Genomic DNA, 15,541 nt, shown 5'->3' with positions numbered 1-15,541 from the left:
TTAGGTTATACATTTGATAAAGTGTATGATATTTATCACTGTCATTCAGTGTCAGCGCAACGAGTGGCTTCAGGCGCTAACCCTGCTGTCATTTGAAGATATGAAATATGGTATGAATAAATATGAATGTTAATGCATTTTCTGAATACTTTTATTATTACTATTATAAAAAAAAAACCTAACTATTATTATTGTTACTTTTATTAATTACACTCTTTATAAAGTTTTTATAAATTCCTCTTTATAAATCCTTAAACACTCTATAACACTATAACACAATCCTAAAACACGCTTTATAAATCCCTTTAAATGGTTTTCATAAGCTCTGGTCAGAGCAAAATAAAATGAATTAGTGGTTTAATTGGTTTGTAAAGTATAATTTGCTGTAAATAAACCTCACTCCCCTGGCCTTAAGAGGCATACCAACAGCTGACGCTAGAGGCTGTGGTCTTTACCATCCTCATTAACAAGCCCAATGCCTGCTTGATGCTGGTTTCAAGTGGGCGGAGCGGAAATAGTGAACATTTGCACTTTATTTTCATTTTTAATGTTTGTTTCATGATATGCCAACATATAACTTGTATCTGCATTGTGCATTTTGATAAAAAATGATTAATTGATAAACTTAATAAATGTTTTACAGTAAAAAAAAAAATCATGCTAGAAAACACTACCCCTCATCAGCTGAATAGATCTCCACACTACTGTTAGTGAGCCGTATACCATAATGGCCTGCCCAGAACTGCGTATCCATCCCACCGTGAGTGAAACTGATAAACCGAACTCCAGGTCCATAATCCTTAAAGACGTGGGTCATCTTAAAGAAAGCAGGAAAAACACAGGGACAGTTAAGCTTTGACTATTAGTTTGATTACAAGAGAATAACTGGACTGTCGGTATTATTCTACTCACTTGACACCACGGCTCACTGTTCCCAAACGAAAATATAACTTTCTCAGGCTGAAAGGTTCTGATTGGGTTTTTCCACTGATCAAGCAATGCTACACAGATCTGATACTCACATCCACAACAAGAGATAGGGGCATACCTGCACCAGACAAACAGCAAATAAAAGTCTTCCTATTAACAAAGTGGCCTTTCATATTAAAACCTGATTTGTGCCAAATGCTAGTACTGTGTTCTTAAAGGGATAATTCACCTAAAAATTAAAATTCTGTCATTTACTCACCTTCATGTCGTTCCAAACCTGTATCAATTTCTTTATTCTGAGAACAAAAATTATGTTTTGAAAGTTGGACAATTGACCCCTTTGACTTTCATTCTATGGACAAAAAACACTGAGACATTTTTAAAAATATCTTCTTTTATGTTCCACAGAAGAAAGAAAGTCACACAGGTTTGGAACGACATGAGGGTAAGTGAATGATGACAATTAATATTTTTAGGTTAACTATCCCTTTAATGACATTTTAATTAACTTTTACATAAAGAAATAAGATTTATTATTGGGACTTTTGCCTTTATTTTGTAGAATGATTGAGGCTTCACAGGAAACAATGTTAAAAAAGAGATGGGGGAGAAGGATTGGAAAGAATAAAATTAGAGGTGGGCATAGATTAATTTTTTTAATCTAGATTAATCTAGATTAATTTTGAAATTAATCTAGATTAATCTAGATTAAAATGGCTCATTTGAATTCTGCCGAAGGCATTCAGAATATGTGTGCTACCCAAATAATGACTATAAAAATAAGTCTTTGAGAACGGGTTTCTCAAGCCAGGTGGCGCATTAGACCAGGGGCTCATCTCCTGTTTCCAAAATGCATCACAAACTGCTTGAGAAAGCTGTTCTACTCATAGACTGTAAAAGGTTACTACTGTACTGTTACCATACGTAGGCAACATTAGGTAGCCTATGTTATTATCAACTACTATAGGCTATCAATTAGGGATGGGCGATATGGCCTAAAATCCATATTGTGATATACATTGCAGCCTCTTGCGATAACGATATTATAATAAAACCATTTCAGAACAGGTTACACAGACCCTGCTAAACAACCCTGCTACACAGACCCTGCTAAATGTTTTTTTTGTTTGTTTGTTTTTTTGAAAGGGTGTATGTAGTTTTGAGAACATATATTGTGCAAAACTGTAAGTATACAACATAATTTTGCAGATAAATAAAATTTAAGTACACTAGCTGCAGAGACTTAAGTAGGTCTAATGTTTATTATGGCTTGGAGCTTATGAAACCCCAAATTTAAAATTAGAATATTGTCTAACTGATGTATTTTCAGTTAAAAAGAAACACAACAACGATTCTTAAAATCGGGCGCTTTTAATAAAAAGAGATTATGTGCTACACCACTAAAATATATTGGGAATAATACGCGCGCGCTGGTATTCAGTGATATGTTTCGTTTTGAATTTGAGGTGGTAGAACGGATTAGTCGTGTGTTACTGAACTGTTACACCACACAGTCTACGTCGGATGGCTTAAATCCGAACCAAGTCCAAATAATGGATGTTGCACCAATCTTTTACACCAGCTTTCACTTTCAGCCGTGTTTACTTAAGATGACGACGAATAGGATGCGTTGCAGGCGGGTGTTCCTCGCGGCCGCGGGTAGATTGCGTCATCATAGCTTGTGTAGCTTTACAGTCTATGCTCCCAACCCAACTTGGAGAATAGATTAACGGCGATATTTTTTTTATCGCGCGATAAGAGTCTGCGTTAACGCCGATAACGGCCCACCACTAAATAAAATACAAAATAATCTACCGATAACAAAAAAAAAAAAAAAAAAAAAAAAATGAATTATGAACGTCATATCACTTTGGGTTTTCATACTGCTAGGCACAGTTCCAGCATAAGGCATACAGCGGGTGAAATAAGTATTGAACACATCATTTTTCTCAGTAAATATATTTCCAAAGGCCAGATGCTGAGGCAGCTCTTTGCTTTTACCCATCATGAGATGTGTCTTGTGTGACACCTTGGCAATGAGACCTTTTTGTAGGCCATCTGTTGGGACTGAACCAGCTGTTATTAATTTGCACAGACAGGGGGCTGGATTGCTTTTTAATTACTAATAGTTTTAAGCTGTTGTCTTGGCTTTCCATGCCTTTTTGCACCTCCCTTTCTTCATGTGTTCAATACTTTTTCCCTGTGTCATTTCACATTATTACACATAACTTAATTTCTGAACTTATTTGTTTTGGTTTCTTTGTATGTATGGATTCCTTGGGTTGTTATCAACATCTGGTGAAAATTTCATGTCAATAGCACCTGTGGAAATATATTTACTGAGAAAAATGGTGACGTGTTCAATACTTATTTCACCCGCTGTATATGACCCAGAGGGACAGGTCATTTACAAAAACATTAACACATAAAATATGAAATTCACCTCCTAAGATACTGTAACATAAAATGGGAGTTTGAGTGAACACTCACCAGTCTGATATTTTGATATGAGGTTGCTGTTGATCCATGAAAGCACCACTATAACCTTCTTTCGTCAAATCAATCAGCTGTCGCTTCAAACATAACCTGAGGACAAAGTTTATGAGTGATTCATGTGTGGATTGGCTTGATGATTGAACATTTTCAGAACATTCAAACATACCCATAAGATGTTATAAAACATCTGGTGACCGTGTCCAGAAGTGGTTTATTATTTTTTTCCGTCACCCAGCGGTCACCTCCACTACGCACAATCTTCCATCCGCGAAGTCCATCTGATAAGAACATCAGAAAAGAGACGTTACCTGAAGCAAAACATTTTTACAATGTTATTGTACAATCTTAATTATATGAGCCACCTTGTGCGCTGGGATTCTTGAGCAAGTTAGGTTTTGTGCATCTCAACCTACAGGTGGAAACAAAGAAGTTACGTCTCATATTCTGAAGATACAGAAAATATGAGAGAAATCCCATATTTTTTATTTGAGAGAACACCCCCCAAAAATGTGTACATGCCCCCTCATCTGCTTCTGTAAAACTGTCTTGTGGTGGAGAGTCTTGACAGCAGACCTGTTATATGTACTTCTTGGTTTAGATATCCCATTATTCAAATATAAAAATTCAGCCCATCCGGCCACACGTTTCCCCATTAATGTTTTGCTGGGGTTACGGCCTTTAAATTGGAATATATACCTTAATCAATGAATAAATAAAGGACAGAAACAAATAATAATAGATATTGTTAATATACTGCAAATGTGTTAAATATTCATATTGCATTATATTGCAGGCTTTTAATTATTGAATTAATATTTGACTTAAATGATTTTATTTGAACTGATCATAACTACACGGAAGAAAAAGTCATAACTTTATCCTTAATTCATGGGATCCAAGCTATAAAGCTCTTAAATTCCCCTTTGTTGCCCTAAAGAGAAGTTTCCATAGTTCTTTGATAGAATCCAGAGTTTAACTGTAAGATCATAACAAGGTAAAAAAAAACAACATGCTCCTCATTACCATGGTTTTATGGTTTCTATAATGACAACAACAACAACAACAGCAATGATAATAATAATAATATTATTATTATTATTATTATTATTATAATTATAATAATAATAATATTACTAAGAATAAACTATGGTATTTGTAATGAAAAAAATGTAAACACATGAAAAAAAAAAAAACCTAAAAGTGACTTATGTGACCTGATGGCTTATGCTACCGCTAACCTGGATGTCAAGGTCACTTCCGTTATTTGGGAAAAGCCCGTAAAAGTCCTTTGCAAAACTCACAAGTGTAAGGGAAAAGCTAGTGAATTTAACACTCCATAGAAATTTATTGATAACTGGATGATATTCGAAATTATAAATTATATTCCTTTTTAAGTGTTGATCTGAAAATTAAAGCATTTATAAAACTTTCACAATTCAGCTAAATGTTTTTATACTCTCGTGTGAAACTTTGTTGACGGAAACAACTGTGTACACGTGACTGAGCAGAGGATTGTTGTGAGATAGTCAGACACAGTTACTTCAGACTACTGCAGCGTGATTTAAAAGATAGGACAAGATTCCAAACACATGCATCTATCCTGGCTACGGTATAAATATAAATAGTAGTGCATTCCTGGGACTGGGCGTCGTTACACTACATCCTTATGCATCGCTTTCTGCCAGGACTTTTCCCAAATCACGGAAGTGACCTCAACGTCCAGGTTAGCGGTAAGATAGGCCATCAGGCAAGTGTTATTAAAATAAACTCCTGATGTATCATTGATTTCATTGAGCTGAACCTTTAACCCCTGCTGGATATAGTTATCTGACAAAACCTCGACTTAGTGGTAGGTGGTGGTCTGGCAGTGATTAAATATGACATACTTGATGTTCCAAGTTTTGAATGTCTTTCACTTCAACTTGCTGGCCCCGCTCCACTTCTGATTCTATTGATTTATAGACCCCCTAGAAATAAACCAAACTTCTGCTCTGATCTGACTGAACTTCTCACTCTCGCTTTTGCCCGGCATGATAGAATAATGATGCTTGGTGACTTTAATATACATGTTTATTCTGATTGTACTGCTGCAAAAGACTTTTTGTCTGTTCTGGATTATTTTGAAGTATCTCAGCATATCGATTTCCCAACACATTCTCATTCTCATACTCTCGATCTGCTCTGTACTGTTGGTATTGACAATGTGCATGTTCAGGGTCATAATCTTGGCATCTCTGATCATAAACTAATTCTCTTTGATTTCTCACTCCCCATTGTAAAACCTATAACCAACACTATTATATCCTACCGAAATCTGAAAACTATAACTGTTGAAAATTTCTCCGCTGCCATTGCTGTTTCTGCTCTTCCTTCCTCACTCAATCTGCTGCGTCCTGATGAGATAGTTTCTACCTATGATAAATCGATTGGTGATGTATTGGATGAGCTTGCTCCTTTAATAACTAGAACTGTTCCGTCTACTCATTCCTCTCCTTGGTTTACCCCTGAGCTCAGAGTTCTGAAAACTCAATGTAGGCATCTTGAAAGACTCCACAACAAATCCTCCCTTCTTGTCCATGCCATAGCCTTTTCTGATTCAGTAGTGAAATACAAAGAAGCACTTAACATTGCACGCTCTAACTATCTTTCTACTGTTATTAACAAAGCTAAATGCAAACCTAAAGCTCTTTTCACAGAAATAAATAAACTGGTCAAACCGTCCACCGTAGCTCTTACTGGTTCTGCTGATCTTTGTGAAAGTTTTCAGTCTTTTTTCCTACAAAACATTTACAACATTTATCAGTCATTTTCTTCTACTGCCACTACCCCTTCAACTCCATATTTGATTGGTTGTCCGCTAGACATTTTTTCACTCACTAATACATCTGTGGTTGAAAAAATGATTAACAAATCAAATTCTACCACCTGTACACTTGATCCTATTCCAACATACCTTCTAAAAACTCATTTGTCTTTACTCATTCAACCTATTACCCACCTTATTAACAGGTCTCTTGCCACTGCCACTGTTCCGCTTAATCTGAAAGTAGCGGCCATTACTCCATTCCTCAAGAAGCCCGGCCTCGACAACGCCACTCATAGCAATTATAGACCAATATCAAACCTCGCTTTCGTTGGCAAGCTACTTGAGAAGGTAGTTGTGGCACAACTGCAATCACACTTAGAGAGACATAATCTCTTTGAACCCCTTCAATCTGGTTTCCGTACATACCACAGCACAGAAACAGCTCTTCTAAAAGTACTAAATGATCTCCTTCTGGCTTCTGATTCTGGTGCACATAGTATCCCTGTTCTCCTTGACCTCAGTGCAGCATTTGACACTGTGTGCCACTCTACACTTATCTCACGATTGTCTGCAATAGGCATCACGGGTGCGGCACTTCAGTGGTTCAGTGGTTATGATGTGTTTCTATGTGATAGACAGCAATTTGTTAAGATAGGTAAGAATTGCTCACGCTCTGTGTCTGTTTCTCACGGTGTGCCCCAAGGCTCTGTACTTGGTCCGCTTCTATTTCTAATCTACTTGCTACCGTTAGGCCAGATCATTCATCAGACAGCATGGTTTAAATTTTCATAGCTACGCTGATGATATTCAAATCTACTTCACGATCAATCCTAACTCATCTTTTCCACCCTCTTCAGTTATCTCCTGCCTCCACGAACTTAAAACATGGATGTCCTCTAACTTTTTACAGCTTAATGCTGGTAAAACCGAAATCCTGTTGATTAACCCTAGATCACAGAGCTCACCCAGACATGACATTTTTATTGATATAGATGGTATTGAGATTAGGCCTTCAAAAACTGTACGGAATCTGGGAGTTTTGTTCGACCCCACGCTCTGCTTTCACTCACACATTAGTCAGACAGTCAAATCATGCTTCTTTCACCTGCGGAATATTGTTCGTATTCGCCCCTCTCTTACCTTTATAGATGCGGAAACTGTTATTCATGCTTTCATCACTTCCAGATTGGACTTCTGTAATTCATTATACAGCGGACTACCCACCAAAGCAATACACCGCCTTCAAATGGTACAAAACTTTGCTGCACAAGCCCTCACATATAATAAAAAATCTGCCCATATCACTAGTATCCTTCACCAACTGCACTGGCTTCCTGTCATAAACCGCATCCAATTCAAACTGTTAGTCGTAGTATATAAAGCCTTACATGGCCCGGCACCCAAATACCTTGTTGATGTGGTACAGCCACATGTTCCAACTCGGGCCCTTAGGTCTAGCACTGAAAACCTACTCGTGGTACCCCGGGTCAGACTCTCTACGGTGGGCGGTAGGGCTTTTAGTGTTGTTGGCCCTAAGCTATGGAATAAGCTGCCCCCGAATCTTCGTGCGACCGACAACATCTGGACCTTCAAAAAACAACTTAAAACTCATATCTTCAAGCTTGCCCAATAAATAAGTATCATCAACACTGTTTTCTCTGTTCTCCACTTTCTCAGCTCTATTTGCTTCATACTTTGTCGTAATTGTATATTTTGATAAATAGTACAATATGTTTTTCTTTGATTCATGTCAATTGTTTGTCTGTTATAAGCAGATGGCCTTTGTATCTGTTTGCAATTTGTATTGCATTGTGAAGCGACCTTGGGTTCTTGAAAGGCGCTATAGAAAATAAATATATTATTATTATTATTATTATTATTATGTACTTACAAACTTTCCAATGCTTCGTTTTATGGTACAGAAACTATTTGTACTACAGTAGAAGTTTGGTACCATTCCAGGCATTATTAGTAGGGGTGACCCCGAATAGTCGAAGATTCGATGCTTCGATAGGAGGAGCCTGATTCGACTACCGATCTCACGGTCGAATCTTCGCAGAGGTGTTATGAAACGAGGATCATGCCACTTTGGCTATATGAGGGCGCTCAATGTCTGATTTCACATAGAACTAGCTTTTATGTCAATACGTTAATATTCAGCCTATTATGATAATGCTGTAGGCCTATATAAAAATGTGCAAAGAAAGAAGCTTTTAATAAATATTTTTTAACGTGCGTGAATAAATCCAAACACCCCGTGACAGATTTAAGTTTCACTTTCAATCCGTGACAGGGTCAGTGTTACCTAATCTAACTATTTGTGGCTTGTGTTTTGAATATATGTTCCCCTGCACTTTAGGCATTTTGCACACATTTGCTCCTCATCCTGTGACTTGATTCTGATTTATTTCGTTTTGTATTTTTATTTATTAGAAAGGTAGGCCTATATTCTGTTCTAATTTAATTTAGTAAATTAATTGTTTATTTTTTCGGTGCATCGATGTTGTGCTGTAGGCTGGCCTGCTCGCACAGGTAATTTAGCCGATTTAATTTGATTTGCATGTGAAATGCAAATCTGCAGTGTGGCCTTTCTGGAGTTATTTATGTTATTTCTTAGTTTTATTGATCAAAAATGTTTTTATACATTTTCTTCTATATCTTTGTGTGATTTTCTGTACATCGCGGCTTTGAAACGTTAAAGCCCCGCCCCCAGCCCCACCCCCATACACGATTCGACTATTAGTCGACTATACGCTGATTTCACGCAGCCGCCATTTTGAAATCGAAAGCGAGGCTCCGGTGGGAAAAACCCCGGAAGTAAAGATAAACAACAATGCCTTTGGACTACCAACCTGAAGCTGCTGCCGCGATTTACACTTTTGGATGTTAATATCCAATATAGGATATGTATATAGTTCATTCCTGCTTCTTTTTTTACTTTCTGAATTATATAAAAAAAAAAATTATTTATAAATGAATTTCACTGTATATAGTCTAAAGTATGAAAGAAATGTATGTACAGTTTTAGAATTGACATAACATCATTAAACACAACAATACGCCATCGCATTCACGACTCTCCTGTGATTAAAGGCGACACTTCCGGTTTTCTTCCCACCGGAGCCTCGCTTTCGATTTGAAAATGGCGGCTGCGTGAAATCAGCGTATAGGCAAGACATGACGATTCTGATTCGACTATGAAAATCCATAGTCGGGGACAGCCCTAATTATTAGTGGGGTAATTTACAAGATACAACCTTGGATCCATTCGCGCCTGCACTAAGCCATTCGGCTGATATCTCTAAATAAGCTCTAACTTTAATAATGTTCGACCAAGGAAAAAAAAAGGTTGAAACAACTCCGAACCAGCCCTTTAAAGGAGAACTCCGGTCAATTTTAACATTGAGCTCATTTTTTTGTAAATTTGGAGTGCTGTCAGTACAGAGAACAACGACAAAAATCGTTGTGTTGCCTACACCGTGTTATCCTCTTTTTAAAATTTGCACCCTGTTGACTTCAATGGGGCAAGTTTTAAACCTGCTTTTAGCCTCTTAACATCCTTGATGTGTCATTACAAGTGCACAGCCATGTGAGTGATTCCTTCAGAGTCAACACGAGTGAATCTGACTGCAGTAGATGTGAAAGATATTAATAAAAATGATGTTTATTCAGCCAGCGCACATACCTGTATTTACATCCTGTTTTCGGTCAAAGTCCATAGTAATCGATTGTCGAGTTCGGGCGCATGATCGTACGTACTAAACCTATGTGCGTGAACTCGACAATCGACTACTGTGGACTTCAGCCAAAAACAGGATGTAAATACAGGTATGTGCGCTGGCTGAAATTTTATCATTTTTATTCATATCTTGCACATCTACTGCAGTCAGATTCACCGCGTGTTGACTCTGAAGGAATCACTAACATGGCTGTGCACTTGTAATGACACATCAAGGATGTTAAGAGGATAAAAGCAGGTTTAAAACTTGCCCCATTGAAGTCAACAGGGTGCAAATTTTAAAAAGAGGATAACACGGTGTAGGCAACACCGATTTTTGTCGTTGTTGTCTGTACTGACAGCACTCCAAATTTACAAAAAAATGAGCTCAATGTTAAAATTGACCGGAGTTCTCCTTTAAGACAAACCATGTGCAAATTCATAAGTCAGTCAACACCTTTGCTGAGTATAATATTTCTCCTTAAAACTGCAGTGAACCAAAGACAGTCTTAAAAACGCAGTTTGAAATCACTGGTGTTTCTTACATCACAAACTAACTTGTATCCAATCACTTCATAGTGCGGCGGGCTTTAGCATAATCATTAACTGTTGCAAAGCAGAGGAGTCTCAAGAGAAGACAGGTTATCCCTAGCCTGGCAAGCCAGACCTACATCAAGATGTTAGGTCTGGAAACTCACCATAGACACGCTCAATCCGAGGGGCGGGATAAACGGCTGTCTTTCAAATTCCCTCTGCACGCAATAGGACAGCGCTTCAACCAACCAGAGCGTTTTCCCAACAGCGGAGCTAACGATAGATTCAACTTTTGCCATATCTGGCCGGCAAAACGACGAACACATCTTCCTTTTTTAAGAATGACTTCAGTGCCGTTCTTTGCTCTTTTCTCAAAGAAAAACTTAACTCCAAGTCCTCCAGAGTCGCGGCCAAAGCCGATTCGATAGACTGTTCTCCAGCAGCCGTCATTCAGTGTTTTCAAGTCGCAGCCAGGTAACCGTCGCAACTCTGTCGTCATTATGTTAAGCCCGCCCCGCCTACTCTATACGCGACGTGATTGGCCTGACCCAATTTAGGTTTTTGCAGCTCGAAAGTCTATGGAGAGTTTCTAGACTACCCTGGCTGCAAAATACATTTTGCTGCCGCTAGGGTGCGTCTAGATTTCTAGGCTAGGTTATCCCGGTATATTTTTGATATTGTATACTGTTGATATGAAAAATCATGTACATTTAGAAATATAGCGGGTGAATTATGTACAGTATATGTTATGATGAACTATATGCCTTTCTCCACTGACGTTCTGAGTTGTTCAAAGTGTTTCTAAAGATGATTGTTAGAAGGCAGCTGACTGACTCTGAGAAGGTGAACGAACGGAAACATGGTTTGTGCAACATTAGCAACACATTATTAACTGTTTGATAACATAGTCAAGCAAATGACTAATCATATTAAACACCGTTATCTGTCTGACGTTGTAAAGCTCGATACCATCGTGCAGCATTTACTACAGTAAAGCGAGTAAAATCTCTGAGCTGGTGTGAGTGAGTTGAGGCGGGACTAATGTGCATATCAATGGCTCATCATACTAAATGAAGAAAGTGTGTAGAGTTACATTTAAACTACTTTAGGCATGAATAATTTTTTTTCACAGCAAAAAAAATAAAAAAACTTTTAACTGTCAGTTTGGTGATCAAAGATGAGTTTTAAGAGATACAATTATTGACTACAGGAGGACTCTAAATAGTGGTTAAATTTGATTTGTTTGTAAAGTATAATTTGCTGTAGAATTATTGTAGATGTATTTACATGGTTTTTTTTTGTTGTTGCGTTTTTAAAGTTTTGTTTAATAATATGCCTACATATATCTTTATATCTATTATTATTATACATTTTATTTATAGGCACCTTACATGACACTCAAGGACACCTTACAAACACAATAAAACAATCAACATTAAAAAAAGAATAATTATTATAGTCTGGACAGACTGGATACAAACATAAAAGTAATCACATAAAAGCCTGCCGAATAAGATTGGTCTCAAGGTGAGATTTAAAAACACGAAGACTTTCACTGTTTCGCAAATCCTGTGGCAGCAAGTTCCATAAATAAGGAGCTGCATGACTAAAGGCTCGGGACCCCATAGAAGTAGTGTGAGTTTGAGGGAGAATAAAAGTGAGTGCAGAAGATGATTTTAAAGGGGTGGTATAACGCCCCTTTTTATAAGATGTAAAATAAGTCTCTGTTGTCCCCAGAGTGTGTATGTGTATGTAATTTTAACTAAAAATACCCCACAGATCATTTTTTATAGCAAGTTAAAATTATCCCTTTTTGAAGGAGAGCAAAAACGCAAAAAATGCTCCCAGAACAGAGGGTGGAGCTTCAAGAGCTTGTATTCTTTGCAGCTTGCAGACAGACACGCACTAAAATGTCAGAAGCTGTTCTGCCTTTTATGTTCAAATCGGAGTCGGACAATGATGGAGTGACTCAAGAAGAAGTAACAACATGTAGAATGCAACTGAACTTGCATGCAACTTCAGTGTTTCTAAATGGTTAGTTGATGAATTTATGTTGCTGATGTGGAGTTAACTATCTTCAAGTCTTTGATTAGCATATTCTGTCATGATAATCAATAAATCGCTCGTGTGGGAACTGATGTAAGATGCCTAAAGTGCATTTGTGTTATGTACTGTATTGCAGTATGTGTGGAAACACGGATGCGACAGCTTGAGCAGACTCACAAATGTGCTCTACTACAAAACTCTTCCTCTTCTCATCATGGCCTCACTCCCTTTGTTGCGTGTTCCCGGGGGCGGAGTTTGTCAATTTTAGGGTTTGTGATGTCACTAACCTGGGAGGAATGTTGTGTAGTCCCTATCAGTTGTTTCTTGTAGTCCTTAAAAAGCCATTTCTGTAAAAGTAAATATCTCCCTTTGCTTTGACCTTTGAGCGTTGTAACTTTGCAGATGTTGTTTATGCTCAAACAGCAACATTACACACTAACTAAAGTAAGAAAAGTGAAATCATAATCAACCACCCCTTTAAAGTACGAGTAGGAGTGTAAGATATGAAGAAGGTCAGATAAGTATGAAGGGGCAAGATTATTGAGTGGCTTGTAATTAAGAAGAATTTTAAAATCAATATGATAATTAACCAAGAGCCAATGCAAGTGTTGTAGTATAAGAGTAATGTGTTCAGGTAGAGGAGTTCTGCAGATAATTCAATCAGCGGAGTTCTGTACTAGCTGAGTTTGTAGAGAAGCTTTGAAGGCAGTCCATGAAAAAGAGCGTTGCAGTAATCAATACAGGAAGTGACTAAAGCATGAACAAGAATCGCAGTGCTCTTTACTGAGAGAGCCAGACGAAGTCGGTTAATATTATGTGGAAATATGCAGAGCAAATTACACTGTTTATATGTGCTTCAAATGAGAGACTACAGTCAAGTATGACCCCCAAACTATGAACTTGTTTAGAAACAGACTCAGGAAAGTTATCAATATTCACAGATGAACATCAGATTGTTTTTTGAGCCGACAAGAAGAATATCCATTTTACTGTTAAATTTAGGAATGTAAAAAAAATATTCTGGAAAACACTACCTCTCGGCAGCAGGACAGATCTCCACGCTACTGTTAGTGACCAGCATTCCATAGCAGCCTGCCCAGAACTGTCTATCCTTCCCACCGTGAGTGAAACTGATAAACCGAACTCCAGGTCCATAACCCTTAAAGACCTGGGTCATCTGAAATAAGGCAGAATAGGCACAGGAACATTTAAGCATTGACTATTAGTTTGATTACAGGGGAATAACTGCATTGTTAATATTAATTAACTCACTTGACACCATGGATAACTGTCCCCCTGTTGAAAGAAAACTTTATAAGGCTGAAAGGTCCTGATGGGTTTCTTCTTCTCATCCAGCAACTCTACACAGATCCTATATACACTTCTACAACCAGGGAGTGGGGTATACCTGCAGATAAGTCAGGAAAATATATATATATATATATATTTTTTTTTTCAAAATATCTTCTTTTGTAGAAAGAAAGTCAATACAGGGTGAGTAAATGATGACAGAATATTCATTTTTAGGTGAACTATCTTTTTAGTGACACTTCAATTCAATTTATGTCCTGATTAGGGGTTTCATCAACTAGTCGACTAGTCGACTGTCACAACCACTAGTCTGCGCTGTCGGCCCTAATCGACTAGTCGGAAACAAAATGGCGTCAGGAGTTGAGGTACCTATGCGTTCAAAACATAGGTCCAAAACTGTCAAGGTCATCCTATGTGTGGAAATACTTCACAGAAAATGTAGACACATCCACCGTTACCTGTAAGTTATGTAAAGCAGTGCTAAAATACAATAGCAATACATCTGCAATGGATAATCATCTTAGGATGAAACACCCACTGCCAACAGCAACCGTTCGTGGCAATGACGCTGGTTTTCATCGACTGAAGCGAGACCAGCTCGGGGCGCGAGCACGGCAGGTTACGCAATACTCGTTCCCTCTTCTAGAGAGAACCGAGGTTACGTTAGGTAAAATATTGGCCTATACATGCTTAAATGATATTTGCTTAAAGGTGCAATGAAAAATGTAGTTAAAACTATATGCAAAACTCAGAGTTGTGATGTTGACAATGTTATTGTCTGAGGCTAGCCATGTGGCAATGTTTATCTGCAACGTTCGCTGATGCGCGTGGTGTGGCGCGGTTCATAACAAGAATGTTTTAATTACAAGAATGTTTTAAATGAATGCTGCTGTTTTTGTATTAACACATGTTGATGAAAAGAATAACTGATGGATTTATTTATTATGTTATTTCTGAATTTCAAAAATACATGTCCAATGATTCACCAGAACTCCTTCCTCTGTGTCTTCCTTAACAATGCTCAATGCGTCAATTTAATGAATAAATAATTTAAAGTGTAAGTTGCAGGTTAACCACCACAGTCAATTAATGTGTAAATTAAAGTGCTCTATATGTATATATTTAATTATTTCTGTCTTAAAATGCGTTAAAATAACATTTATTGGGGTTTCTTCAAAGGTAGCGTGTTTTTTCAGTTACTGGGTGATGACGTCATAAGAGGAACTCGCAACCCATACTCTGCTAGATTCCCACTGTATTATGGCTATTTGGAGAACGACTGAGGATGTGGGAAACCATCAAATTCTTTATGGACCACAGCCCTACAATTTTTAACTGGTCAGGCGTGAGAGAGGGGAGCCATGGCACTCAAAGAGTTATTAATGCTTGGTGTGAGGAGAATGAGTGGAGGGTTGGCCAGGTGAGTAACGTTAGCTACGTTAGAGCTAGTCTAGCCTGGTGCAAACTTAACCCGGATAATATAACGGAACAAGCGAGTCTTTTCAAAATATTGCCGTCATGTAGAATAGCAAGGAGGGACAACGACTGAAGACATTATTTACTTACAGTAAGTCAGTCCAAATCAGAGCTGCAAGCCTGCAACGTTAGAGATGCACACACTGCACAGATCGCTAGTCTCATCGACGCCTCAAACGTCATGTAATACCCTTCCTCAGTCCACGCGTTATCAATTTCTCACG

At 37.9% G+C, this 15,541-nt stretch overlaps 1 protein-coding gene across 1 annotated transcript in view; it reads right to left on the bottom strand.

Annotated features, from left to right (window-relative positions):
• The window catches only part of LOC307145217 (uncharacterized protein), a 76,557-nt gene that overhangs the window by 47,565 nt on the left and 13,451 nt on the right, over positions 1 to 15,541 (bottom strand). The window contains exons 5-11 of the mRNA XM_079848125.1: positions 13,803 to 13,938; positions 13,565 to 13,707; positions 3,789 to 3,835; positions 3,593 to 3,704; positions 3,421 to 3,516; positions 913 to 1,048; positions 675 to 817 (exon numbers count right to left, since the gene is read on the bottom strand). Of these exons, the coding sequence (XP_079704251.1) occupies positions 675 to 817; positions 913 to 1,048; positions 3,421 to 3,516; positions 3,593 to 3,704; positions 3,789 to 3,835; positions 13,565 to 13,707; positions 13,803 to 13,938 (813 nt within the window). The remainder of the gene's footprint in view (positions 1 to 674; positions 818 to 912; positions 1,049 to 3,420; positions 3,517 to 3,592; positions 3,705 to 3,788; positions 3,836 to 13,564; positions 13,708 to 13,802; positions 13,939 to 15,541) is intronic.

The sequence above is a fragment of the Squalius cephalus genome (assembly GCF_949319135.1).
Source record: "Squalius cephalus genome assembly, chromosome: 18".
Classification (NCBI taxonomy): domain Eukaryota; kingdom Metazoa; phylum Chordata; class Actinopteri; order Cypriniformes; family Leuciscidae; genus Squalius; species Squalius cephalus.
The sequence above is the reverse complement of the archived record's forward strand: the minus strand, read 5'-3'. Positions and strand labels throughout refer to the sequence as shown.